Source organism: Aspergillus lucknowensis (assembly GCF_044049455.1).
Source record: "Aspergillus lucknowensis strain CBS 449.75 chromosome Unknown BJX67scaffold_1, whole genome shotgun sequence".
Lineage (NCBI taxonomy): Eukaryota > Fungi > Ascomycota > Eurotiomycetes > Eurotiales > Aspergillaceae > Aspergillus > Aspergillus lucknowensis.
The window spans coordinates 469,539-495,646 of record NW_027263545.1 but is presented as its reverse complement, the minus strand read 5'-3'; the positions used below and the strand labels follow the sequence as shown (position 1 = coordinate 495,646).

The 26,108-nt window shown below is 53.7% G+C and overlaps 9 protein-coding genes across 9 annotated transcripts; 5 read left to right on the top strand and 4 right to left on the bottom strand.

Annotated features, from left to right (window-relative positions):
• Positions 1-1,743: 1,743 nt before the first annotated feature.
• BJX67DRAFT_6182 (enoyl-CoA hydratase/isomerase family protein) lies at positions 1,744-3,346 on the bottom strand. The gene is made up of 6 exons (XM_071035246.1): positions 2,931-3,346; positions 2,722-2,852; positions 2,637-2,666; positions 2,437-2,553; positions 2,196-2,373; positions 1,744-2,124 (listed from the first exon to the last, which is right to left on the bottom strand). The coding sequence occupies exons 1-6, from the start codon at positions 3,139-3,141 to the stop codon at positions 2,000-2,002; spliced, it is 792 nt and encodes a 263-aa protein (XP_070891382.1). The 5' UTR covers positions 3,142-3,346; the 3' UTR covers positions 1,744-1,999.
• BJX67DRAFT_6216 (uncharacterized protein) lies at positions 2,926-3,789 on the top strand. The gene has a single exon (XM_071035248.1). It carries the CDS (start codon positions 3,201-3,203, stop codon positions 3,654-3,656), a length of 456 nt encoding a protein of 151 aa, XP_070891381.1. The 5' UTR covers positions 2,926-3,200; the 3' UTR covers positions 3,657-3,789.
• A 613-nt stretch (positions 3,790-4,402) lies between these two features.
• On the top strand, positions 4,403-8,252 carry tmpL (putative NRPS-like enzyme). The gene is made up of 8 exons (XM_071035245.1): positions 4,403-5,145; positions 5,198-5,332; positions 5,381-5,463; positions 5,516-5,619; positions 5,681-5,968; positions 6,020-6,113; positions 6,161-7,478; positions 7,546-8,252. The coding sequence occupies exons 1-8, from the start codon at positions 4,527-4,529 to the stop codon at positions 7,917-7,919; spliced, it is 3,015 nt and encodes a 1,004-aa protein (XP_070891380.1). The 5' UTR covers positions 4,403-4,526; the 3' UTR covers positions 7,920-8,252.
• Positions 8,253-10,247: 1,995 nt separating this feature from the next.
• On the top strand, positions 10,248-11,135 carry BJX67DRAFT_386811 (2EXR domain-containing protein; the record flags this gene model as incomplete). The annotated part of the gene is made up of 1 exon (XM_071034137.1): positions 10,248-11,135. One exon carries the CDS (start codon positions 10,248-10,250, stop codon positions 11,133-11,135), a length of 888 nt encoding a protein of 295 aa, XP_070891379.1.
• A 30-nt stretch (positions 11,136-11,165) lies between these two features.
• BJX67DRAFT_376221 (uncharacterized protein) lies at positions 11,166-11,902 on the bottom strand (the record flags this gene model as incomplete). Its single annotated transcript, XM_071031835.1, has 2 exons — positions 11,166-11,203; positions 11,254-11,902. 2 exons carry the CDS (start codon positions 11,900-11,902, stop codon positions 11,166-11,168), a joined length of 687 nt encoding a protein of 228 aa, XP_070891378.1.
• A 701-nt stretch (positions 11,903-12,603) lies between these two features.
• BJX67DRAFT_386809 (putative class V chitinase) lies at positions 12,604-16,120 on the top strand (the record flags this gene model as incomplete). Its single annotated transcript, XM_071034136.1, has 9 exons — positions 12,604-13,005; positions 13,063-13,205; positions 13,277-13,727; positions 13,790-13,966; positions 14,019-14,083; positions 14,168-14,392; positions 14,453-14,564; positions 14,630-15,104; positions 15,174-16,120. 9 exons carry the CDS (start codon positions 12,604-12,606, stop codon positions 16,058-16,060), a joined length of 2,937 nt encoding a protein of 978 aa, XP_070891377.1. The 3' UTR covers positions 16,061-16,120.
• Positions 16,121-17,702: 1,582 nt separating this feature from the next.
• On the bottom strand, positions 17,703-18,667 carry BJX67DRAFT_386807 (DUF1115 domain protein; the record flags this gene model as incomplete). The annotated part of the gene is made up of 1 exon (XM_071034135.1): positions 17,703-18,667. Exon 1 carries the CDS (start codon positions 18,621-18,623, stop codon positions 17,703-17,705), a length of 921 nt encoding a protein of 306 aa, XP_070891376.1. The 5' UTR covers positions 18,624-18,667.
• A 1,874-nt stretch (positions 18,668-20,541) lies between these two features.
• BJX67DRAFT_376218 (uncharacterized protein) lies at positions 20,542-23,100 on the top strand (the record flags this gene model as incomplete). The annotated part of the gene is made up of 2 exons (XM_071031834.1): positions 20,542-21,195; positions 21,265-23,100. 2 exons carry the CDS (start codon positions 20,542-20,544, stop codon positions 23,098-23,100), a joined length of 2,490 nt encoding a protein of 829 aa, XP_070891375.1.
• Positions 23,101-23,147: 47 nt separating this feature from the next.
• Positions 23,148-25,908, bottom strand: BJX67DRAFT_386803 (uncharacterized protein; the record flags this gene model as incomplete). The annotated part of the gene is made up of 11 exons (XM_071034134.1): positions 23,148-23,418; positions 23,489-23,534; positions 23,628-23,655; positions 23,736-23,868; positions 23,943-24,209; positions 24,281-24,359; positions 24,411-24,825; positions 24,877-24,977; positions 25,240-25,276; positions 25,517-25,813; positions 25,868-25,908. 11 exons carry the CDS (start codon positions 25,906-25,908, stop codon positions 23,231-23,233), a joined length of 1,632 nt encoding a protein of 543 aa, XP_070891374.1. The 3' UTR covers positions 23,148-23,230.
• Between the last annotated feature and the right edge of the window lie 200 nt (positions 25,909-26,108).

The following is a 26,108-nucleotide window of genomic DNA, read 5'->3' as shown; positions in this document are numbered from 1 at the left end:
GCAACAAGTGCATCTTAGATCCACCGTTAGAATTGTATCTCGCAAGGTCGGTTGATTGGTATACCAAGTCTGAATCGTGACGGATGCGTGCATACCATGATCACCTACGATTGATGCACTCATGGCAGACTCCAACTACGACTGTTGTCGAAACGTGCTGATGGCATCTGCCTTCATTCCCGAACCCCAGAGCTCGGACGGGGGGTGCGGAATCGGGGTTTGATCAAAGTCGTGTTGTGCTCTGGGTGAAAACATGTCAACCAGTAAGAGACTGAAAGCTACTAAATGTTGCGTGATAATTTATCACGCAAATAACTGGAAAAGTCTGGCAATGCAAGCTCATCCCCTCTTGTCGACTACAGATTCATGACTATCCTAGACAGATAAAGTAGAGTCCTCTCGCCTCTCAGTAATATAACTCAACCAAACCGCACGCCATGCGCCCCCCGATTCCGGAACCTAGTTGACTTCACACTTGCAGCCACTTGTTTGTCAGCTAGCTATAGACAGGACACTGCGAGCCCGTCTGGTGCGTAGTGTAGATTGCGACTTGGCACAGGGTGTTTTGTTCTGGGTGGGTTAGTTGACGTAGTCAATGGTCAAGGGATGGGTGGCCTCATGCTGCTGTCGGAGTACATGGTAGAGAGTTGATAAGTTGTGGATCGACCGCGTGCAGGTGGTCTCGAAGGCTTCCCAGTTTCAGGTAGATTTCGGCCTCTGGTCGGTGCATCAGGGATCCTCGTCAGCCAGACCAATGTGCAACGCAAGGTCGTCGTTTGTCGCATGGTCGCATCATGCATAGCCGAGCCTCAGCTCGTTGGTCGACAAGACAGACCTCCCTGACATGTACAAGACCCTGATTGGGTGTAGAGCGAGGCTGCGGATGGCGACGAGGTCTTGTCCGTGCAGCCATTCGTCAACATTAGCGCTGGGGTTCATCTCTCGGTGCTGGATCTAGATCGTTTGGCTCTCCCAGGTCGAGCATGAGAAGCGACAGCCTTTCGAGCGATAGCTCTCCACTGGTTTGGATTCTCCTTGAATTAAGAGGAATAGAACGGTGGTGATATTCCATCCGGTCGCGACAGGGGTACAACCAGGCTGCCAACTGAAAGCGTTATTATCAAGGCTATTGTCAAGCATCTCGAAGACAAAGATCCTTGTAAGATCCCATCCCAGTGGTCCAGATGCTATCCGCTCCCCGCATTCTTACTCCAACGTCTCAGAGCTCAGACAGGCAAGCAGGCGAGCTCAAACTCGCATAATGCAGGGCAGACAGACAGCAGACGGAAAGCAGCAGGAGACGCAGGAACATGCAGTGCAACCAAGAGAGTCGACAAAGAAGCGCACAATGGAGCTGGAGGCTGGGGCTGGGTTCCAGCCAAAGACCGCGGCCGGGTCTTGTCGTACTCCACGCACGGGGCGCTTCACCTGAGTGTTGTGCCTCTCGCGAATAAAGCCATTGTGTCGCTTTCTTGCTGAAATAAACATGTGAAGGAGCTTTGGATTACAATTCACTACAAAAATGGTGACTCTTGACTTATTGCAGCCACCATCTGTCGTTGGACACAGGCTCTCGACGCCGCAATCCTAACAAGAATGAAAACCTCACGGACGACTCGACAAGAACAAAACCTGGCGACGGCACAGGAGAGGGTCGGAAACCTGCAAACGACACGGCAAGCCCCCGCTCCCAACGCTTGAGTTGAGCTCCACCGAACTGTTGGATACGCTCCAAGAGCAGGCGGAGTTGGTGGCAGGTGGCTGGGAGACACCGACAGCAAGGTCCGCGGGCGCTGTTCGCATCTAAGCGTGCGACGATCGTTGGAGATCGGGTTCTTTGACCATTGCAGTTCGGTGTCGAGAGATAATCGCGCTTGCTGGGAGAAAGTTTACCTGTCGAGGCCTTGTTGAGCGACACTTCACCGCATTTTCGGGGTCCACTCGGACGGGCAATTGGATCTGTTGAATTCTATCCTGTCCTATCACCGACGGATCTAAACTAGGATTTCCACACGGGACGCCGCTTTTCCAGAAATGCAGAGACGCCCTCGACTTTGTCCTTTGTGCCGAAGGCGTGGTAGTAGAGCGAGCGTTCGAAGCGCTCGTCCTGCCCTAACTCGTCCGCTGGTGAACAAACGCATTGAATGGTTAGCTCAGCCAATCATAAATCGAGGCGAGGATCCATCGCTGCTTACCTCTGCAAATGGCCTCCTTCGCGAGCCTGAGGGCCGTCGGACTGCGCGACGCCAGCTTCGTGGCCATGTCCAGGGCCTCCTCGAGTGCCTTCCCGGGTTCTGCGAGGAGACTCACCAGCCCAGCGTTCGACGCTTCGGTTCCGGAGAGAGGCTCGCCGAGGAGGATGACTTTCATCGCCTGTGACACCCTCAGTCAGAGCTGGTGCGAAATACTCCGTCGGGTTATTGAAGATTCACTGACCCGATACTTGCCCACCGCACTCGTCAACCTTTGCGTCCCTCCGGCGCCGGGAATTAGCCCGATCGAGACCTCCGGTAGGCCAAACTCGGCGGCTGGCGTGGCCACGATAAAGTCCGCCTGTGTGGGGGTTCCATTCATTAGCCTAACGCTCTCAACCCCCCAACCTCCCGATCGTCGGGGGGGATCCACATCGCACTCACCATCAGCGCCAGCTCGAATCCACCACCCAGCTGCACGTGCATGGTCAGTGCTGCGTCACTCTGTGTTCTGGGGACATCGGCATACGGCCTTCCCCTCCACTGCCGCGATGACGGGCTTGCGGAAGCTGTGCAGGCCGTCACACAGATCCTCGAGATACCGGGTCCGGTGGGCTTTCTCTGCGTCGATCTGCGAGATTTCCTTGATGTCTGCACCGGCTGCATCGAGATAAGATTGTGTCACCGTTAGTCAATCGTATTGGTATTTTGGGAGTTGGGTGAGGGTTGATAGCGTACCCGAGAAAAAGCTCTCCGACCCCGTAATGACAACACATTGCGCACCGTTGTCGTCCGCAGCCACCCTCAATTGCAGCAGTAGCTCGTCAATGAGCTCCTGCGAGAGCGCATTCCGCTTGCTTGGCCGGTTGAGCGCCAACACCCGTACGCCGGGCCGCGGCGCCGAAGCGAGAATGAGTCGTAGTTTCTGGTCGTCTTGCGCTTGAGCCATGGCGTTCCTTCGTGCGTTCCCAATATTGTGTAGATGCGCAGGAAATCCGGTCTTGATTTATGGATGCACCTTTGTCCTCGTCTTCGGTTTCCAGATCTTCCAATTCCACTAATGGAATGAAGAGCCTGGAGAGGGGAAGGAGGCCGCACCGCAACCATCCGACCTGTTCGACACGACCACGAGCTCGAAAACAACCAAACCTGCCACGAAGAGTGGGAACCGAGGGATTTGTAATGGTTTACTCACCGACACTAGTCCCAGCCGCCGGGCTGGAGGGGGCTGGTGGCCGAGCAAGCCCGGCCGTTCCCGAGACGAGACGGGGGTCCACCGGGCCACACAGGGAAAGAGGCAGAGACAGAAAGACAGAAAGAGACAGAAAGAGAGAGAGAGAGACGGCTGGAGTACCCATGTCACACGGGCCAGCACACAGCGCTCAGCAGCGAATCGTTCTGGAAACCAGTCCCCTTATTGGACGGCATACCCTGGAAGAACCGGCTTTCATGCAGGAAGACTGACGACGGACCCGGGACGGCGCCGGATCGTGTCCCGCTCGTCCAGAATGGCGAAAAAGCAAGCTGCGGATTCTGGCGCACGAGCCAAGACAGTCCAGGCCGACGGATCGGCCGATGTGCTGAGTTTTGCATGGCATGGTTCTAGCTGTCGATCATCTTTAGTATATTGCGCCGGTGCGGGGGAGGGGGAAGGCGGTGCAGTGGCAGAGACCAAGGCATTGTCATGTCATGCTGTGTGAAGCACAAAAATAGCATTGCGATGGGATGGGACGCCTGAGGGTTGGTCTTGAGTCGCAGAATGTCATGGCAGCAGCTATGTTGGGTCCGAATGCAGGTAGTGGAAGGGGAAGAGAGGATCCTAACACGGCTCACCCGCGCCTGCATTGCGGATGCCAGGGCTAGCTGACCGCATCTGCAGGAATGCGTTCATCGCCCTAAAATTGAGGTTCAAACTCAATGCACTGCTTATCACTCTCGCACTGAGAGGTCTGGGGGTCCATCTTTGGGCTCCGCCGCTGACGCTTGCGGTGGTCTGCCCTGCCTGGCTCTGCCTGCTGGTCCCCAGCTCCGGCACGCATGCATCACCCACTGCCTGCGGGGCGCGGTGCGGTGCGGGGCGCCTGATGGGCCAGCCAGTATATTTTCGCTCCAAGAACCTGTGGAGAGCGCAGCAGACGTTGCATCGTGCCGGAATTGGGTGAGAAGATCGGGAGGGGGTCCTGCATTGGTGGGGGGGCTGTCGACCGGGGGGGCAGAGCAGGCTGCTTGCATGAGACGTATATACTGAGGAAGGTACCCGGCTGCAGGCGCGAGGCTCCCATGCATTCTTAATTCCTTCTGAGCGCGAGAAAAGGCAATCAGGCCATCGTCATCATGTCCCTTGTCACGGCCGATACACCCTCCTCCTCCTCCTCCTATACACATGCAGACGAACACGCGGATGTAGATGCAGATTTCTTCCGCCGATTCGGATTCGGAGCCCAATCTACCCTCCCATTCGCAACCGTCCACCAAGCATTCATCCACCATGCCACCCGTATCCCCTCAGATACAGCCCTGCGAGACCTCTCTGGCGCCTCGCCAACGGAGGTCACCTACGGCGACCTCCTCCTGCAGTCCCAGTTCGTGGCGACGCAACTCCGGCAGGCCGGTGTCACCCCGGGGGGCCGCGTGCTGCTCCTTGTCAAGAGAAGCGCGGAGATGGTAGCGGGGATCCTGGGGATCCTCATGGCAGGCGCGCAGTACATTCCCATGGACGGAAATGTTTCTCCGGACGGGACGCTGCAGCGGGCTGTTGAGCAGTGTGGGGTGACCGTTGTTCTCTGCTTACGGCAATTCGAGCCGCGCGTGCGTGATTTCGAGGCTGTTTCATCGGTACTCGTGTTGGAGGAGCTCCTCCAGAGCGAATCTTATGGCCAGTTTAACCTGAATTTTAGCAACCTCATCTGCGATGGGGATGCGGAGTCGGGGTGCTACGTGATCTATACTTCTGGTGAGTTTTCTGTTACAGAGTAGCTGGCGTGGTCTAATTTTTGGTGATTTAGGAACGACTGGAGACCCGAAAGGTGTGGATGTCACGCATAGGAACGTTACGAATCTTCTCTGTCAGGCTCCAGGGAATTTAGGGATGACGCGGGGATCGAAAGTTGGGCAGGTGCTGTCCGTGGGGTTCGACATGGGTGAGTGTATCCACGGACGAAGCGAGACAGCTTCTGACACATTCGCAGGGGCATGGGAAATCCTCGGAAGCATGGCCAATGGTGCGACGCTGGTCTTGAGGGGCTCCGACTGGGCTGCAGCTCTCAAACAGGTACGAGTCTCACAGAATCCTCCGGCATCCTCGGTTCTAACGGTGTGGCCAGATCGATACCCTCATTTGCACCCCGAGCATCCTCGCCAGGTTCAACCCTGAGGAATTTCCGAATATTCGAACCCTGGCGACCGCGGGAGAGCCCTCCACTCAGAAGTGAGTCTCACCAAGCGCACCCCGCAGTAATGTAACACAGCTAATGCAAGTGAGCCAACAGCCTCGCAGACAAGTGGGCAGTGTCGGGTGCCACATACTATAACTGCTGCGGACCAACGGAGACCACAATCGTCAACACAATGCACAGACACATCGCCGGCGAGAGTCTGACAATTGGCAAGCCAACTCCGAATAACAACGTCTATATTCTGGATGAAAAGAGGTCCCCGTGTCGGAATGGGGAAGTGGGCACCATTTGGGCCGGTGGCGCAGGTGTGACACGAGGTTATCTTGGCCAGCCCGAGAGGACCGCGGAGCGATATTTTGATGACCCGTTTGCGAATGATGGGTATGTATTAACCGGAAAATTAATCCGGCACTTGGCTAACCCGCTTTGGAGGTCGATGATGTACAACACTGGCGATTTGGCGCGGTGGCTGCCCGACGGGAGTCTCGAGACACTTGGGCGGGACGACGACCAGGTGAAAATCAAGGTACTCTTTCTGTTCCATAGATGGAGACTCGACACTAACAGACGTAGGGCTTCCGCGTTGAGTTGGACGGAGTCAGCGCTTGCATAGCCGCCTGCCCCGGCGTGACGCGAGCAGCAACCCTCATCATCGGCGGCGAACTGACTGGCTTCTTGACGCCAAAAGCGCAGAATATTGAAGCCCTTCAAGAGAACCTCAAGGCTAAACTGCCATACTACGCGATCCCCTGCAATTGGCTTCCACTGGACGAGTTCCCCCTCACGCCGAATGGGAAAATCGACAAGCGCGCCCTCATCGACGAGATCAGAAACCCAAGCACACCACAGCCCGACGCGGATGCAGCCCGCGCTGGGGAAAAGGAACTCCGTACCAGCACGATATCTACGCCATCGAGCTATCTGTCGTATCCGGCGAAGGAGCTCCCCCTGCCGGAGAAACACCTGAGCAGGCCATGGCGTGGCCTGCGCCATCGCATCTTCATCGTCTACAGGCGCCTGTTCTCGCTCATTTTCCTCGCAAATCTTGCCACGCTGCTCTGTTTCCTGCTCATCCCCACTATAAATCGTCGTCATATCTCCACCGTGGCCTTTGTCAACCTCACTATTGCAGTCCTGGTCCGCCAGGATGTTATGATCAATATCCTGTACACCATCTGCTGCTCCGTGCCAAAGTCCTGGCCCCTCGCAATCCGTCGACGATGCGCAAAGATATACCACCTGGGAGGCGTCCACTCCGGCGCCGCAGTCATGGCCGTGGCCTGGTACACCGGCGACATCTGCCACAACATCGCGTCGTTCGCGACGCAGCCCAAGGGGTTGAGACCATCCCCGCTCACCCTTACGCTCTCTCTGATCGCCCTCTCCATATTCATCAGCATGATCGCGCTTGCGTATCCCACGATCAGGAAAAAGCACCACAACCTTTTCGAGCGCGTCCATCGCTTCGCCGGCTGGACAGCCCTGGCCATCGTCTGGGTGCAAACCTTCTCGTCCATCCAGGACCAACGCAGACCTCTCGAGTCCCTGGGCCACGCCGTCATCACAACACCCAGCTTCTGGATGCTCATCGTCATTACACTCAGCATCGCCAGTTCCTGGTTCTTCCTCCGCACCGTCCCCGTAGACGCGGAGGTCCTCTCGAACCACGCAGTCCGACTGCATTTCGACTACACCGTCCCTGTCAACGGGACATTCACCCGACTATCTAAACGCCCGCTTATCGAGTGGCACTCTTTCGCCACTGTTCCTGCTCCCGAGGTCCGAAATGGCCGGCCCAAGGGGTACTCCCTTGTTGTATCGCGTGCCGGCGACTGGACGGGCGGCCGGATCTCGAAGCCTCCAACCAAGCTCTGGATTCGGGGTGTTCCAAGTAAGCTACCCCTCCCCTCTCTCCCTCTGCTTTCCCAGAGTAAACTCCATACTGACAGTGTCTCCAGCCTGCGGCGTAATGCGCATCGCAACGCTCTTCAACCGCGTCGTCCTGGTCGGCACGGGCTCCGGAATCGGCCCTCTCCTCGGGCACATCCAGGTGCCCACCTGCCCCTTCCGCCTGGTCTGGTCGACCCCGAACCCGGCGGCCACATTCGGGCAGGATATCGTCCACGACGTGTACCGCGCCGACCCGGGGGCCGTTATCCACGACACGAAGAAGCAGGGACGGCCCGACTTGGTGCAGCTGACGTGGAATGCTGTGCAGGGGTTTGATGCGGAGGCCGTCATTGTGATTTCGAACGAGAAGTTGACGAAGAAGGTTGTTTATGGGATGGAGACGAGGGGGGTTCCGGCTTACGGGGCTATCTGGGATAGTTAGTTGAGCTAACCTTTTTTTTGCTGCTCTGTTTGTGGTGTTGGCGGCATTGATGATTTTTATGATTTTGATGTTGATGAATCCTGTTATGTTTATGTTTATGTTTATGACTGCTGTGATGTTTATGACTTCGCTACGACCGCTGTCATGTCTGCTTTTTGGAGCTATATTTGTTATTTGTCGAACAGGTTTCGATGTTACAGGTGTTTGGCGTTGAATTTACTGAGTATTCAAAAGGCATTCTCTGACATTGTTATGGATCGATGCGATGTACATACATACCTACCTCACCCTCTCTACACACCGGAAAAGCAACATTTGGCTACACTATATACAGCGTTCCCGGACCTAGTCCGAGGTCCTCTTAGCCACCTAGGATCCTGCTCCACTCTGGGTGATGTGTAGCAAGGCAGTAGGCTGAATTCATCAGGCTTCCGCCCGCACTATACGGAAGTATACTGGGCTACTGGGCTTCGACAGTACGATCAGACTCTTTCATAAATCATCCAGGAAGACATTGACAATCAATGAACCGATATCTATGCAGCACTGAAGACCGGTATATGTTTAAACAGGGCACCAAGTACCAACTCCTCATCCTGCTATGGGTTGGAATGCCTAAACATGGTGCAGAGTTTCTCTCATACTAGTAGTACCGTATTAGGCGAATGGCGGGCAATTTGTAGAATGCCACATCATGATTAACAGTAGCTCAGCTCTCGCAGGCTCAGTTACAGAATACGACTCTGGCGATTATTTGAGTTGACGCATGTACCCTGACAATTGCAGTCGGCCCCATATGCTCGAGAAGGCTTGTAGCTGTACAATGGATATAGTCCAATACGGCGGCTGAGCTGGAGGCCGAGCTCTCGTGGTTCAGGGCTTGATATGCCAATCAAGCCACCTTGCAAGATGTAATGCTGGTGGTGGCTACGATGAGCTTGTTACTGGCGGCCTTTGGCTGTTGATCTGGGATAAAAATATTGGTAAATGAATCTATAGCATAGCCTTATAAATAAATATATTTCTATCCTTTGCAAGGTAGTACAAAGGACAATAATATAATCCTCTTCTCCTTCCTAGGATATTAATACTAGTAAGGGAATGATATATATCTAGAGTTAGAGTGCAGGGTGTGGATAACATTAGAAGCACTAGACGCAATCTTACAAGGCTCTTTGTATTCAAGACACTTGACAACAATGCCTTGATAATTCCTTTGTTGACAGCCTGGTTGTGTTGCCATCCCGACTGTGGACGGAGTATCACTACCATTCTCTCCCTCTCCTGGTTCAAGAAGGATCCGGGCCAATGGAGGGGCATCACGCGAAAGGCTGTCGCTCTTCGTCCCTCGACGTCGACTTGGGGGCCGCGTGGATTCTCCTTCCTTAACTGGCTTGCCAGCCTAGGTAGCCCTGATTCAACGGCAATCGGCACTAAAGAAGCAACATAAGCCATAACATTATGGGCCGATGGCATGCAATTTAATCATGAAGAGTCACGCCAAAACACCACAAATTCCGCATTGAACTCTTTCTGATCAGACCCTAATCCGCGCTCCTCTGTCCCGGCTAATGACTATCCCAGTCTCGTCTATGGTTCTGGCACCGGAGAATATGGAGGGCATAGCCGACGCTGAAGAGCATTGTCTAGTTCCTGGACATATCGAACTGACTTATGATCGACACCAAGTACCGGAAGAATCTGGGAAATGCGTTAATTGTGCCCAAAAGAGGTTCGACCACTCCTGGGTGCTGAGCAAATTCGTAATCAAGTCCTCATAAGAAAGTGCTACGGCGAACCCCAGCAGAAAAGACGTACTACGAAAAGAAATAGCCACCGCTACCGCGCTGCTTTATAGTCGCGCGGCCTGGGTGAGATCAGAGGGCCTTGGGTTACTTCGTTCAAGGTTGTAGCTTGGTGGTTCCCCTAGGATTCTCACAGTAAGGGGGGGTCAGGATGGAGTAGGACGGTATAACTCGAAATATGAGGTATGATGGAGAATTGCTCTGGACTTGTGCTTGGTACACCGTAAATAGGGTAGAGTGTTGAATATAGATCCAAAGATGTCAACCAGACTTGCTCTTCACTACGAAGGGTTGACCCTTTTGGGTGGAGTGGCGATTTCCCCCAAAAGAAGTCTCTATTCAAAACCTTGGAACAGCTGGATATTTGATCCCCCTCTGAAGTAACTGATAGAGAACTTGGTAAGCGCCCGGTGTTGGAAGAAATGATGATCCACTAGCTTCAGCCAGGGGGCTGATCGAGGAATTCGGTTTCAAATTCACACTCCAGGGGCTCTCCATTCAACATCCTTAATCCAGAGTCGACATGTCAACCCCCAGCACCACATTCCACCTGTTCCCCAGGCTCCCTATCGAGATTCGGTTGATGATCTGGCGCGAATGCCTCCCAAACCGAGTCATGGAAGTTGATCAGCAACTAGACGAGCTTCTCTGGGACGAGGACGACAGCCCACCATGTACGGTCAACTGGAAGATCTCCACAACGAACATCGCTCCTCCCCTAATCACGCTTGTTTGCCGCGAGTCACGAGCCGTCGCTTTTGAAAGTGGTAGTCGCCAGCCGCTACCGGATCCAGGAATTGCGGAAATGGAGGATATCCTGGATTTCGGCCCCTACATGCTTCCTCGCCCGTGGCTAGATAAAAAGCGTGACGCAGTCCACGTCAACTGGGAGCCCTGGGCTGATATCGAGCGGGAGACCTACGATTGGGGGGATCCGATCCGCTGCATCATGTGGTATGCGGCGCGAACGAGACGGCAACAGGCTTCAATCATGATTGCGGTCCTGCAGGTATTTCAGAACCTTGGGGACAATCCGACGAACCCTCATCACTTCCGGTGGACGCGGTCTGAGCTTGCCGATCTAATGCGCACATGGCCTTGCTGGAGGGTTGTCGTTTTACCGCCGGTGATTATACATACCGATGTAGAGACCGCGGCGGGGTTCTTTGGCCTTTTATCCGATGCTCGCGTGCAGCTTGTTGCTGCAGACGACGAGGCCGGAATCGACAGATTTCTAGCCTTGGGCGGGAGACAGAATGTTACACTCACCCCGGAATTCCGCCGGGAGCAGCTGGCCGTGGGAAAAAAGGAATTATGCGATGCAGTCAAGGCTGTTTTTGGGTCTGAGGAGAGAGCCCCCGTCATGCAACCTTTTGTCATGTTTCGACTTTGTACGAGACTCTGTAAATAGACATCTCACTTCAATCTACCCTAGCATGAGCTATCCCCGTGGATTCGCGCGCTCAGCTGCTGAACTCCCTGGATGGCATCCAAATGCATCCTAGTTCTCCCCTCAATCGTCTTCTTACCCCTCTTCTGCTTCGACAGCCACTGTTGAAACCCCCCCCAGTGCTGCGCAAACGCCGAATTTTGCTGCATCGCTTTCTCTATATCAATATCCGTATACGTTGACCCATCCACCCCCGTTGCCGTCTTCTCTTCTACCGTCAAGTCCAACCCTGCCACATCACGCAGGTAGTCATTAACAACCTTAACCAACTCCCCCGAATTCTCTGACAGCCGAGCCTGGTGCGCCGCCGTCATCGCCACGCGTGACTCTTCCACTCCCTCCGCCAACGCCTCGTCCCCCAGCTCCGCACGCGCCGCCTGGAACCGGTTTGTAATCAGACCGAGGATGTCATCATTGCGCGGGTTCGTGGCCGTGAAGGTGCCCGGTAGGAAGATATGATTTGGGTCGGCATTTGGCACGTATTCCTTCCCTTGTACGGTCAGTTTCTGGAGCTGGGCTGCCGCTTCGACCGCGTCGGGCCAGAAGTATTTCCCCACGGAGGTGCTTTGCCCCGGGTCTAGCTTGTATTGGTCTCGCTGCAGGAAGTCGATGAATTCGTCGAAGTAGCAGGTGCCGTCTGGGACGGTGCCGAAACAATTCGGGGCGATCATGTCGTCGCGCACGCCGAAGGCTTGGATGTCCATGCGGTAGGCGTACCACATGTACATTGTCTTGATTTGTTCAAAATGAAGAGTGATCAGCTTTGATTGAGGCAGACAGGGGAATATTGGGTTATGTCAATGTACCTGGTACCGTCCAGCTAACCTGCTGGCAGAGACATGGGCGACCAGGCAGGTTAGCAGGAAGAGGAACAACAGAGATGGACTCTTTGTGTGGTACATGGCTTTGAATGTGCAGGCAGAACTAAGAACAAGCCGCCGCGGCGGAAATATTCTCTTCTTAGCAATGACTTGGCCATTCGACGCCCCTTAACTATCACTCGCAACCTGAACTGGACTTATCCCAATTATCCTAGCAAATCCCTTTTGGGTAAATGCGGTAAATGCCGCACAGCTGAAAGGTACCCTTGCGAAGTCTCCCCCCGTAGCGATTTATATGTACTATAATTTCGAATCCCTGTTAAAATGACCAGCACCTGCCCTATTCGGTAAGCGAGTCTGCAGCTGCGGAATTTATATCACTTCATGGTGCAGTCCGAAGTCCTGTAATCAAAACCCTGCAGGGGGGTCTGGGGCTCTTGCCTGGTAGGCAGAACGTCCTTGACTCCTTGTCAACTGGACTTTTGTCGACGACGGACAAATCCAGCAGAGACTGTCGCATAAATCCCCCCCCCCTCCCCGGCCCACTTCCGCCCTCCATCCAAGGGCGCAACCATCGTATTATTCTTTCTCTGCATCCCTTGCCCATAATGAGCGGCGCTTGCTCCTACATTCAAGTCCGAGCGGGCGAGGGCTGCTGGGCCCTAGCCGATAGATGTGGCATCACGCAGGAGGAGCTCGTCACCTACAACACGGCCGACGACTTCTGCGACACCCTTCAAGTAGACCAGTATGTCTGCTGTACCGAGGGCTCCCTTGCCCCCCAGCCCGATGATGACGGTAATTGCTACGTGTACATAGTCCAGACGGACGACTTGTGCGACACAATCGCCAAAGCAAATAGGATGCTCGCCAGCGATATCCCGGGCTATAATTCCCTGACCTGGGGTTGGAGGGGGTGTAATAATCTCCAGCTTGGGCAGAGTATCTGTCTGAGTGAGGGCCGGCCGCCGTTTCCCTCGGCGGTGGATGGGGCTGTTTGCGGGCCGCAGGTTGGTTTTTCTTCATTTGAGTGTAGGAGCTCATGTATCTGACTGGTGGTATTGAAGGTTCCTGGAACAGAAATGCCAAAGGAGGGCTCGACGTGGGACTGGGCAGAGTTGAACCCTTGTCCTCTCAACGCCTGTTGCGACGTCTGGGGCCAATGCGGCATCACTCCCGAGTTCTGCACCAACACCACAGAAGATGGCGGGTACTAATTGCCCTCTGCATTCAGCCCAATGAATCTCAAGGATGATACTATACTGACCACATCTACAACAGAGCTCCCGGTACCGCCAAAACGGACACAAACGGATGCATCTCCAACTGCGGCACGGAGATCACAAACAACGACACCCCCTCCGAGTCCCCACGGCGCATCGGGTATTTCGAGGCCTGGAACCTCGACCGCAGCTGTGCCAAAATGGACGTCTCCAAGATGACAGAGGACAACTATTACACACATGTGCACTGGGCCTTTGGCAACATCACCGAGGACTGGAACGTCGATGTCAGCGGCCTTCAGGAGCAGTTCGACGGGCTGCTCGAACTGGAGGGCATCCAGCGCATCATGAGCTTTGGCGGATGGGGGTTCTCGACGGACCCTTACACGCACCAGATTTTCCGGAATGGGGTTCTCGATGGTAATCGCCAGATTCTAGCGGCTAACATCGTGGATTTTGTTGTTGAGAATGATTTGGATGGGGTGGACTTTGACTGGGAGTATCCTGGTGTGAGTGCAGTGCTCTTGGTAAATAACTATGACTAAAGACTAAATGGCTTTAAACAATATAGGCCCAAGATATCCCGGGCATCAGCCCCGACAGTCCTAAGTCGGGTGAGAACTATGCCGAGTTCCTCAAGCTCGTGCGTGAGCAGCTGCCAGACGAGAAGTCCATGTCCATGGCCCTACCGGCCTCCTACTGGTATCTCAAGGGGTTCGACCCGGTGACTCAGTACGATGATTACGTTGTAAGTACTCTGCCATATCATCCAAGCCAATCCCTCGGTGACCCCAAAGCAGGACTACTATGTTTATATGACATACGATCTGCACGGACAATGGGACTATGACAACGAGTTCGTCAAGTAAGTCGGAGTTCATGGATTCATCCCCCCACCCATCTGGCTAGTCAGTCGCCATGAACCTACTTAACTAACCTAACCACCCAGCCCGGGCTGTCCAAACGGAAATTGCCTCCGCAGCCATGTCAACAAGACCGAAACCGAGTATACATTGGCCATGATCACCAAGGCCGGAATTTCGTCCAACAAAGTCGTGCCCGGTCTTGCTCTCTACGGCCGCAGCTTCGAGATGACAGACCCATCCTGCAGGGGTCCTGAATGCACCTTTACCGGGGAGGAATCTGGTGCCACCAAGGGGGCTTGCACTGATACGTATGTAAACTCCCCGCCTTGCCTCTTTCCCATCTTTTGATTAACTGTTCTGTGATGCAGTGCTGGATACCTCTCAAATGTTGAGATCTTCAGCCTTCTCGGTTTGGCCAATAGTGATGACAACTACGATAATGTCACTGTCAGCCAATACCAGGATGAAGGCGATGTCTTAGTACGTTCTTTCTCCGAATTGTGACTGGGAGAGTACCACTAACCCAGAACTCCCACGTTGAACAGATCTACAACGACAACCAATGGGTCTCCTGGCTCTCACCTGCGAGCTATGAATCACGACGAGACTGGTACGACTCGCTCAACTTCGGCGGAAGCGTCGATTGGGCTGTGGACCTGAATCGCACCTACGGCAATAACGGCACCGGCGACCTCGAGAAGATTGGCGAGGACTGGGCCGAGTATGTGCCTTGCCCGAACGTCATATTTCCCTCTCTAGATGCACTAGAGGCGGCGGTAAACGAGGACAGTTTCCCCGATTACTGTCTCGGGCCGTTGACAATGAATACGCTGCTGAGCCGGTTGCAGGCAGCGTATGACAACTACACGGACGTGAACAATGGATACGATGAGATGTTCGAGTATTACGTCAAGTATATCGAAAAGGTGGTGCCGTCGGTTTTGACTTATGCCTTCATGTGGAATTGGAGTACCACCGAGGAGAATCAGCTTATACCGGACATTGGATATGGGATGGAGTGTATGTTTTTCTTCCTCGGCCCAACGGGAATTCAAATCTGGCTAACTTAACCCGCTATCGGCCCAACAGACTTCGACTGTGTCTTCCCCGAACAAGAAGAGGTCGTCCCCTGCGCCGCCTCGTGGGAGGACAACCTCGACCCGCTCGGCCGCTACCGCGACGCCACCGACCTCACCGTCCCCGACGCAGAATACTTCTCCGAGGGCCTCGTCAAAGCAGGCTTGTTAGACGAATGGGTCACATTCGACGACTACTCCATCACAACGCACAACTACATCGTGCGCCCCCCGGCCAGCCACACGCTCAGCTTCACCGGGTGGCCGAGCAAAAACGAGTCCATGGTCGTGGACAACCCCAAGGATATCGTCACCAAAGGCTTGCCCAACATCCCCACGATGATCTCAGAGATGCAGATTACGGCGCTTGAGATCATGGGCGGAAGCTGGCCTGGTGGAGATCCGCGCGACGCGGCGGTCGCGTACGCGCCTGCGATCTTCATGCTCGAGCAAGCGGTGGACAGCATGGCAAAGGCGAAGGAAATCGGGGCGCAGGAAGAAGAAGCCGAGGAAGAGGAGGAACGGAAGCGGATGGAGAATCTAATTCTACTGGTTCTGGGCGTTGCCTTCCTGTTTGTGCCGATGGTCGGCGAGGGCATTGCAGCCAGCATGGGGCTTGCGAATCTGGCGAGGGTCATTGCCATCGCAGGTGAACTGGGAAATGCTGCCCTGGCGACCTATGATACGGTCAATAACCCGGATGCGGCGGTTGTCAATATGCTGGGCATGCTGTTCGGCGCGGGGGCCTTCACGAAGGTGTCGCGCGACGCGAAGGGGCTAAAGGAGGTCGCTAGTTATCGCAGGGGAATGTCCACGGGCGAGATTGCGTCACTGGGGAAGTTCTTCGAGAATGGGGATGGAAAGGTACAGGCTATACTAGGCAAGGTATGTAAGGTGTAGCCTTGACCTGGAAATCAAGTGCATGGAAGGCCATGGAGAGAGAATAGAGCAGTAAACTAGATAGAAAAAGCACCAAGGGACACTCATCGCTGGCTTTCCACATTGACAAATCCATAGCAGTAGGAAATTCCACCGTCTCATTTGAGGCGATCATTCAGAAAGGTCAGCATACGCTCTGAATCAAGTAGCCTGTTTGATCTTGGACTATCCCTATCTGTCGACGTCTCATCAGGACTGAGAACAGGACGACCAGCTCTACTTCCCTATATTATCGGGATCTTTGCCGACGGCGATATACCATGGTGAGTCCGGGGTGAGAGCAGACGAGTGGATAGGGTTGGCATCATCCTGACATCAAAGCTCTTGGAGGCGTTAAGGTAGTTAGTTGAAACAAGCAGGGGTTTGCGCGCGCGCGCGCGCGTGTGTGTGTGTGACCTAGTCTGTCCTTACCTATACTGAAAGACCTATCTAGTCAATAGAGCACGAGCTAAATCGTAGCGATGATGAACGCCGTGTAGTGTAGTAGCCCTTACTCTCTGGAAACTGCCCCTTTGTGTTGTTTGGTCCAAGAGGGTTGGCTCAGCCAGCAACTTCAGACTGGCTCGCTTGCTCACGTTGTTGTCGCTCCACGCCCAAACATCAATATATCATCATCCTCAGCACGCAATACCACTTACTACAGATGTTCAATGCACAAATATTGAAAAACAAACTTCAAGGAGAGACAAATAATAGTTGTCAACCAAAGCTGCAGGAGGAGTGTACTGGCAGTCTCACAAGTACAAACAACAATGTTTCGTGATCCTTTGTCCTGCCAATGTATTCGTCGCCCCAGAAGCTAACCATCGCTGCCCAAGTAGGCCCTCACCACCCTAATCCCCGGTATAATATGAATCCTTCTACGCGGACAGGAGATGGAAAAACGAAGGACACTCCCGAAGACCAACCAGATAACAATGAGCACCTCGACCGCGACTGGGAGATAGTCAGCCCGGATATAAGCACCGGGCACGACCACGGCCACAGCCACGCTTCGCCGTCTGCCGGATATTCAGGTCACTTTAGCATCGACGTCAGTTGGGTAAAACGAAAGCACGGGCTGTATTCAAGTGATTGAAGTTTCGGCCACCATTATCATCACCACGAACATTATAAGGATTCCAACAATAATGACCCTATTGCGCATGACAGCAGTAGTGGAGGTGAGACAAGAAGCATGGGACTCTCTGAGTGTAACAAGCCTTAGTATAGGAATATTATAGCTTTCTGTCCCTGAATCTATGATACTTTACCTGAGCGCGCGGTGGTACTACTACTCAGAACAACAATCATGTTGATGAGATTTATTTTGATATTTCCGCATCAGCTCCAGTGGTTTACCCCACGTTTGCTAAACCTGGTGAGTTGAAAAAAAAGGGGGTGAACACAAACATATAACAGCAGGGATTTACACGTGGCCACCCACTATCCTATCAACCAGCTCGCATATGGATTAAGTACAGCTAAGGACGGGAAGCCCTGTTTTCCACCCTGCGGTTACTAGCAGCATCTCACGAAGGGAGTCCCTTCAAGGAACTATATAGGGCTATCCAACGAGATATGTATGCATCGTATATCATCAACCACAACTCGAATTCATAACCTAAAAGATAATCTTATCAAAAGCCCCGTGCAACCCCTTCCCCCGTAACCACCCTTCCAACGCCTGCATATCCCCCCGGTTCGCCCTCTGCCCGCCACGCTCCCCCAACGAATCTGTAATCTCCTCCATCCCATCAAATACCCTAACCACCCCCTCTGTCTCGCGATACCGCTCGCTAACCTTCTTCTGGTGGCTCGGGATATCGCCCCAGGAGTGCGTCTTTATAAAGCTCATATACGCATCGATATCCCGCGAGACACCCTCGAGACAGAGCACGCCCGGTTTTCCGGCTAGCACGAACCCGGTCAGCGAGTAGTCCGGCGCATGGGTGACCAAGTCGTCTCGTTTTGAGCGGGTCGAGAGGGAGGGGAAGTAGAACCAGACGCGGACCAGGGGGGTACTCATTGTTGTATTCCTATCCCCGGAGGTTGAATCCCGGGGTTGGGGTTGTTGCTGTGCCTCGAGGAACGGGGTCGCCTCTTCACGGAGGTACACGAATGCGGCGAAGACGTCGTCTGTCGGCATCTGGGCTGCCAGCGTTGCGAGTTCGGCCTTGGACATCCAGGCTGGTTGGCGGAGGGAGTAGCTCAGTGGCGGTGGTGGCGGTTCTGGTGCGTCTATTGTCTCTGGGTCTGGATCTTCGCACACGAGCGGGATGGAGATGTTGATTTGGATTGTCTTTGACCCCTCAGCCACTGGCGCGTGGACTGCGAGGAGCATGGTCGAGGGTATCCCCGACGGTCTGGGCCTGTCTACTTCGGGGGACTGACACCACTCGCGTAGTTTTTCCACGCACTCCATGGCGGATGCCGAGATTTCGAGCTCGCCGGGCGACGGGAACATGGCTGTTAGGAGGTCGATTGTGGAGAGCTGGGATTCCAGGATCCCGGCGGGGAGGAGGTGAAGTTGGTTTTGTGTCATTTTATTTCTTTACATTCATAGTACGTCTATCTTGACGACGAAATCGGGTCTTGTAGAACAATTCCAGTTTGATTTGCTGGGTCTGTGGAGCTCCGATCACGGACGGAAAATCAATCCTCCAGCGCTGAGGTATGAAGCATCTGAATTCGGCGGAAATTGGACAGCCTAATGCATTATAACCTCCTGGCTAGCTGATGAACATTGCTGAACATAGGACAGACCAAATAATTCCTTCTAAAGTTGTGTCGATACATAGAAGGCTCGTAAAGCTTCCACATCCAAGCCCTTGCTTCCTTACCTCACGCCGATACATATTCACCGAGGCCAGAGCCAAAAATCCTCGGCCTCGCGTCCCGCAACTCCATCAGATAAAGCACATATACGGATCTATCTCCTCTAGATACTCAATAAGTTCCTGGGTTACGCTTCTAAGTTCCGGGACCACGACCTCGTCTTCGTTGGGTGGGGTGGGGAGGTTTGTAGCCCTAACCCCGATCGATTGAGGATGGTGAATGTTGGATGCCTGAGGTCTCTATAAAGTGTAGCGCCGCACGTGCCCAATAACCACCAACACCAGTATACCTTTGGGAGAGGTTCGTGGGAAGCCAACTGCCAGTAGAGCAGCACCTTTCAGTCATTCCACAGCTTTTCTGTCAGCTATTCAAAACATGTCGGGCTGACAGCGGCACAGTTCCATGTGGGAGTTGAGAGTTGGGCCGTAATGGTTAGGCTGCATTATTACTGCTTGGATCAAGAAATTCTGTCTCCTCTTCGTTTTGGAGAGGTCCAATTTACCCTCCTCGAGGAGAGACTCTCACTCATCAACCTGTTTAGCCTCGACCGACTTCTCTCTCTGGCCCAGGAAGGATCCCCTGAGAACAGGGAAGGATTTAAAGTGAGCATCGAAATCAGAGCGGTTGACGCGGCTCGTCGTGTGCTAAGGACTTAGTCTTCGGGAGTTGGGCGATCATCGACGGCAAAATCGAACCGAGTCTTGGGACGAACTTTGGATCAGGCCAGGCACAGAGCGTGAGGCAGGACGGTGGGGAAAACAGCTCTGTTCCTGAAAGCTGATTCCCCATTCCATGCCTATCACTTGTTTCCAGAGATCAGGATCGGCAACAGCATGCGTGGGCCTCTGGACCTGGATCTCCGATGCTCAAGCCGGGGCAAGATGACTGGCTGAACGTCATCATCCATGGCTGTTCCCGAGGTCACCTTCAAAAGCTCCCGCAAGTGTCCCAGCGAAGAATTTGGAAGCGTCTCTCCCTGCTGCTGTGACGAACGTATTCCTTGTTCTTGTGCATGTGATGCGCGAATGCTGGGGAGGAGGGCTGGGGAAATGGAGCCTCGACAAAGCTGAAACGCGAGATGTTTGGCAACCTATGAAGATGTCATATTTTCTGGCCAAACTATTCTACTTTCGGGTCTCCAAGCTTTGCCTTTCCCCTTCTTTCTTTTCTTTTTTTAGTGTCTCACTTCGAGTCGGTCTTACGTCTCGTCTCCACGTCATTTGGGGTGGGTGGGGGAGGGAGAGGGGGAGAGGGGTGGTTCATCCTCGTTTCAATGCGCTTCCTTGTTTTAATGAGCTCCCTTGCTAGGATTCCCTTGGACTGATCTCACTCTTTCCAGTAATTTTTGGTGGTGGAGTAGGTGTTCGTCCTGAGCTGTCTCGGCGCCCCATCCGCTGAGACAGCTGGCGGCGGCTCTGAGCCCGTGACTCAACTCCTAATGAACAGACGCTCCAACTTCTTCTCCTCCTCCTCCTTCTTCTTCCTTTTTATCTTTTCTCCCTTCTTTAACCTGCGGGACGGGCTAGACAGCATGATGACGAAAACCCCGGTCACTCTGGAACCTCTTTAACCAAGCACAGCTTCTCACTTGAACATGCTGTAGCTGAGCACACAGCGCTACAGCAATGCTCTCTTGGCTCCTCTCACCGTTTAAAGACCACAAATCTCAGCGCGCGAGGGACGCGGCAAAACACTACGCGGGGAGATTATCACAAGAACTACTCAACAAAGATTTGAGGGGCCAAGAATTCATCACAGAGAAGATTCTCCGCGACTTTTGGACAGACAATGAACTGGCAAAGGCTGCGTCGGAGATGGAGCTGCCCTTTGGTGGGGACAAGATCAACTTCGTGAAGAAACACTTAATTCGGACGTTCTCGATTTTGGTGAAAATCCTGTGGGACGAGTGGGAGAAGTTTCCGGGCCTGTTTCTCCACGGAAAACTGGGGACTACAGATGATCAAGTGATGAGCCTCTCTAGAGAGAAACTGGAAGAGTCTCTGGGACCCGCCTGGGGATTGAATTTTTACACCTCCATCCCTATCTTCAACCCCATAAACATCACAGAGGGTCAAGTCATCACGTCCAGGAAGAAGGACATGAACAACGGAGAGAATGCGGAGCGCAAGAAGTATGTGGACGAACCCAGGGGTATACGGTTGCCGTTCTGTCTCGACAAAGACGGGAGAATGCTTGGGGCAGGCGCCAGCGGGACGGTCACCGAGGTTACTATTGCCGCAGGCCAGTATATCGACAAACATGGGCATCCCAATGACGCAGTGAGTTGACCTTTGTGTACTTGGCTTCCCAACTCAAGCGGGCCATGGCTAACACATATGTCCCCGCAGCCCAAGCTCCTTGCTCGAAAATGCTTTCGTAGCGAAATCGGATACAGCAAAGAAACTGTCATTTCAAACTACCTGAGCAATAGTTTCCGGCGGCATGATCACATCCGAGTCCCCATTGCCATGATCAGCCTTAAAACAGAGTACAGCCACTTGTTGGAGGCCGCGGACTGCAACCTGAAAGAATTCCTAGGTAACGACGGGGAAATGGATGATGATATCACCCTGGAATCTCTTCTTGGCCAGGTCGAGGGCCTGGCCGATGCCCTGAGTTTCCTGCAGGATTCGGGCTCGGGCACGGGGGCGATCATCTACCACACAGATCTTAAGTTAGATAATTTCGTGGTCATGCGGCAAGCAGAGTGTAAAGGCGTCGGCCGTTGGATGATTACCGACTTTGGTCACTCCCGCCACCATCAAGCTGACTCGGGGCGTGGACCATCAGGGTCAGCGTACGACCGGGCTGGGGTGTTCCAAGCTTCCAGGCAGGGCGAGCACCTGGCACCGGATAGCGAGTACGGTCCATACAGCGACGTCTGGTCCCTGGGATGCATCCTTGCTCGGGTAGTTTGTCGGAAAAGACGCGGAATTGATGGCTTGAGGAGATTCGACGAATCTCTGCGTCTGGACGATCCCGACGGCAATGATTATTTCTATCGAGGAAACGACATCAATCCGCAGGTCGAGAAACTGCTGGGCGATTTCTCCAAAGCTGAATGCGAAATGACGAAGGAATGTGGTGCCCTGTTGAAACATGTCCTTAGCATTGACAGGGATAGTAGGCCAACCGCCAAGGGTTTCAAAGCAGAACTCCAGCGTATCCGTCAAAAGCACCAACCGACCACGAATCCTCAAGGGGAGTCCCCTCCCACGACAGAATCTCTGAATCCTCAAGAAGAGTTCCCGCCCACGACAGCATCTTTGAATCCTCCTTGGTCTGTCCTTCCCTGCCAAAGACGCTCTCTTGATCAAGATGACATCTTAGATGCGGAGAGCGACGGCCAAGGACCATCTCAACACCGACCTCGCGCGGCGGTCGCAGTCGAACCACCGCGAGGAGGAGCAACTATTGCGAGGGTGAACCCCCAACGCAGTAGTTCTACGAACTCCCAATGCAGTGATTCTACGGACTCCGTGCGCCTTGCAATAAACCAAGACGTTGAAGACAACGCGATGACCCAGCTCAAAGGCCTGTTTAGCGGAAGTATCACAACCTATTCAGAACTCGATAGCTACTCCGCAGGCCCGGCGCTCTGCCACGCCGCGAAACAAGGGTATCCTGAGGTCGTCCAGTTTCTGATCGAAAAGGGTGCGCAAGTTGACGAGCGGGACAGCAGGAACAATACGCCGCTAATGCATGCCTGTAGGGAGGGTCATTCCTCCACTGCGGAGATCTTGATCGGCCACGGGGCGGACTGGAATCTCCAGGGTGAAGACCGGAACACTTGTCTTCACTTTGCCACTGAGAACAGGAGGACTGAAATATTAGAATTGTTTCAGAGAAAGCAGAGGGGGAAAGGATCGCTAAACGCAAACCAATTGAATCGGCTTGATCGGACTCCTTTGGAGCTACATCTCAACCGAACAGGCGAGCGCGATCGCCAAATACTCATCCGACACCTGCTGGACTTGGGAGCGGACGCCAAAGCTTCCTTTCCAGGCCGGGAGCACCAGACAGCCGTGGATCTGGTTCTTGCTGCCGATGATGTAAAGGCCATGGAAGTTTTACTGAAATGGGGTAGCACTCCCACGGTGGTCAAGGCTGACTTGAGACGGTCTGGGAAAAGGCCGTCCCGGGACATGAAAAAGCTTTTGAGGGAATATAACGGACTGCAATGAGGGACGGCGAATTATCAGGGGTGCCATTTAGAGGGCGTTATCTATATTATCAAATCGTTAATTAACTTAGACCCTCCGGGTTCTCATAACACCACTTACTCAACAACGCATTCCCTTGGAACTTAGCAGCTCAGTGAGGCAGCTGATCTTCTTCAGGGCCTTGTTGAGTGTCCTCGTTCTGCTCCTGATCTGTTTCCATCGAGCTCATTTCGTGATCGCCCCTGCTAGATCCGTCGCTATCCTCTGCCCTCTCCAGTCCAAGCCGCACGGCGGCAGTATGGAAATTCTCGTTGATCCTCGTCATGGTCGGCTGGTTAACTATAAGGAAGAGCACGTCAGAATCCTTCCCACAAGAAGAATAATACCCCTAGACCTCAGTGAGACAAACATAGATCATTCATCCCCTCGAGGGTCCTCCTCTCCGTCCTCGGAACCTGTAAGAAAAGTCAACCGTGAGACTTCCGAAGAAAAAAAAGACGGTTGAGCTCTCGGCCTTAATGGGACCTTCTTCTTACCAATAGATATACCAGAATGAGCGTTGCGAAGTTGAGCCCCCTTCGCCTCAGTCATCAGTCAGCTATAGCTCCACGCGTCCGACCTCCTCTGAGTTTTTGGGAATGGGGAACAAAACGCACGTAAATAAGAAGAGAACATTCCTCTGCCCAATACGCTCGTCCTCAGACCAACTATGCGTAATCCGGGGCACGAAGAGCACGAGCAGGCCCAGACCGAGGAAGTTGACCATGACGCTGAAGCTCATTCCGACTTCTGATTTCGGAGTCACCACGGCATTTTAGTATCCGCTACTACAAAAGTTTTTGGAAGAACGGGGGCAAGCCCACCTCGAAACGCCAGGGGGAATATCTCCGCACTGAGTGTGAATGGTACAGGGCCCGCGCCGATTGAGTAGAAGCCGGTGAACAGGACGATCACGGTGCCGACCACTGCCGCGACGCGCCAGCCTTCCGGGTTGATTTCAAAGCAGAAGCTCGCGAGGAGGAGGCTAAGAGTCATGCCGAAGGATGAAAGGAGCAGGAGAAATTGGCGGCCTTGAGAGTCGATAATGAAAAAGGCCGGGAAGGTGAAGATGAGATTTGACGTGCCGAATCCTGGAAATGGAAAATGCGGCATTAGCGGCGTTCATCGTCAAGGCAGAGAGAGGCAGCGAGAGGCAGCAGACCGAAACTTAACCAGTTCACTTGGCTGTCATCGACGGCATTCCCGAAAACATTCGACGAGTAGTATGCGAGGACATTTATCTCTCCGGGAATGAGTGAGGAGTCAAAGGGAGTTATAGACAGAGGACTTACACCACAGAGCTGCTGGGCAGTCATGACAAGGAACGCTACTATGCAAGCCCGCCTGTTTCGAGGAAGAGTAAATAAGTGCAGCATGCGCTTGAAGCTGTTCTGCTGCTCCACATACTCCTGATACAGGAAATTAGAGGTCACTTCAGGCGTTGGTGAGTACCATAATTTCACTTCCTGTTGCAGCTGGGCATGAATGAAATAGAAATCGCGGGCCGCCTGGATCTCAAGCCTTCTGAGTCGACGCAGGCTCTTATATGCCTCCGCATACCGTTTGTTGCGAATCAGCAGGCGCGGGGACTCGGGGCATAGCATCACCAGAATCATCAGGGCAAGTGAAGGGATAAGGGGGGCACCGAGCTGCGCCTCCCAGCTACCGCGGAATATCAACGCAACGATGAACCCAAGCGCAATGCCCCTATCCTCAGATTAGCGTAGCCCCCCAGCAAGAAGGGTTTTCGACGCCTACATTGCGTCGAACAGCTGCCACAGCATCAGAATCCGCCCTCGGGATTTTTCCATGGCAGCCTCCGCTGCAAAGATCGGGGCGACGGATGCCTTCGTTCCAAACTACGCAAGTAGCAGTCAGCTTAGAATCGTAGAGACAGAGAGAGGTAAGACCCGACCCCAATCCCGAGAATCACTCTGCAGATGAGTAACTCCTGCCAGGTTTTACACCGAGCAGACCCTTGAATCGCCATACGTTAGGTGCCGAGCTTTCGTTGGGGATGGACAGCCTACAGATGCAGCACGCCACGGACACCAACCCGCTGAGCATCATGGCAAACCGTCTCCCTAACTGGTATTGCCCCAACTTCCCGGGAAACCGCACTGTGTAGCCTTGCAAAGGGTCGCTAATCCATGTTCCTCTGCGGACGGGTTAAAGCCGCCTCAAGGGGTTATACGATAATGGACGAGAAGACCACGCACACGAAACTGCCCGCGAACGACGGCGCCGCGTTTATTATAGCGACTTTCCAGCCATTGCGATCGAGGTGAAACTCTTCCGGCCAGCTCTGCACCGAAGTGTTGATAGCAGACTGCTGCCAGCCGCTCGAGTCCCAATGCGTCAGTGGGAAATTACGCTGTGGCAGCTGGGGAAGACCTACAGAGCAGCTGCCGCACAGGCTGTGGTCATAATCGTAACGCGCATGCCCTCCATCTGGTGCCTGAGCGGGCTCAGACTGCGCTCTTTTAGTCGGTATTCCTCTTCCAGGATGCGGATCTCGATCTCGGATAGTTGCATCGTTTCGTCTCGCCTCGCGTTGAAATCCTTTGCGAGTTGGGCCCCTTTGACAAGCAGCTCGAGATCGACTACACTGTGGAGCTCCTGGAGATTGTCGTAAACGCGCTTCACTTCGGCCTTGATGGTCTCCAAGCTTAACCCATTGAAGGGGTCGTCGATTCTATTCCAATGTCTCAGTATCCGCTTGACGTACCTTGCTGGGGAGTTTGCTTACTCAATGTTCTGGTTCGCTCCATCCTGAGTTTGCCTGCGCATCTTTTGAATTGTTCAGCTGAATCTCTCGTGGGCCATTCACGGCATCGAGTGTTGCATCTTCAGCGGACCGGCCCGGGTGGAGGACGCTCTCCTTTTTCAGAGCGAGTTGCAGCCGCCATCCCGACGACGACATGCGGGTGGCTGAAATCAGTTCCGTCCCTCCCGCCTGACAAAAAGCCAAAGAGAGGGCTCGATGAACA

Coding starts and splice junctions, on each gene's coding strand:
- BJX67DRAFT_6216 (XM_071035248.1), top strand. CDS start 3,201: ATGGATGCACCTTTGTCCTCGTCTTCGGTTTCCAGATCTTCCAATTCC.
- BJX67DRAFT_6182 (XM_071035246.1), bottom strand. CDS start 3,141: ATGGCTCAAGCGCAAGACGACCAGAAACTACGACTCATTCTCGCTTCG. Junction 2,554..2,636: donor GATTCGAGCTGGCGCTGATG/GTGAGTGCGATG, acceptor ACCCCCACACAG/GCGGACTTTATCGTGGCCAC. Junction 2,125..2,195: donor GAAGGAGGCCATTTGCAGAG/GTAAGCAGCGAT, acceptor TTTGTTCACCAG/CGGACGAGTTAGGGCAGGAC.
- tmpL (XM_071035245.1), top strand. CDS start 4,527: ATGTCCCTTGTCACGGCCGATACACCCTCCTCCTCCTCCTCCTATACA. Junction 5,146..5,197: donor CTACGTGATCTATACTTCTG/GTGAGTTTTCTG, acceptor TTGGTGATTTAG/GAACGACTGGAGACCCGAAA. Junction 5,333..5,380: donor GTCCGTGGGGTTCGACATGG/GTGAGTGTATCC, acceptor ACACATTCGCAG/GGGCATGGGAAATCCTCGGA.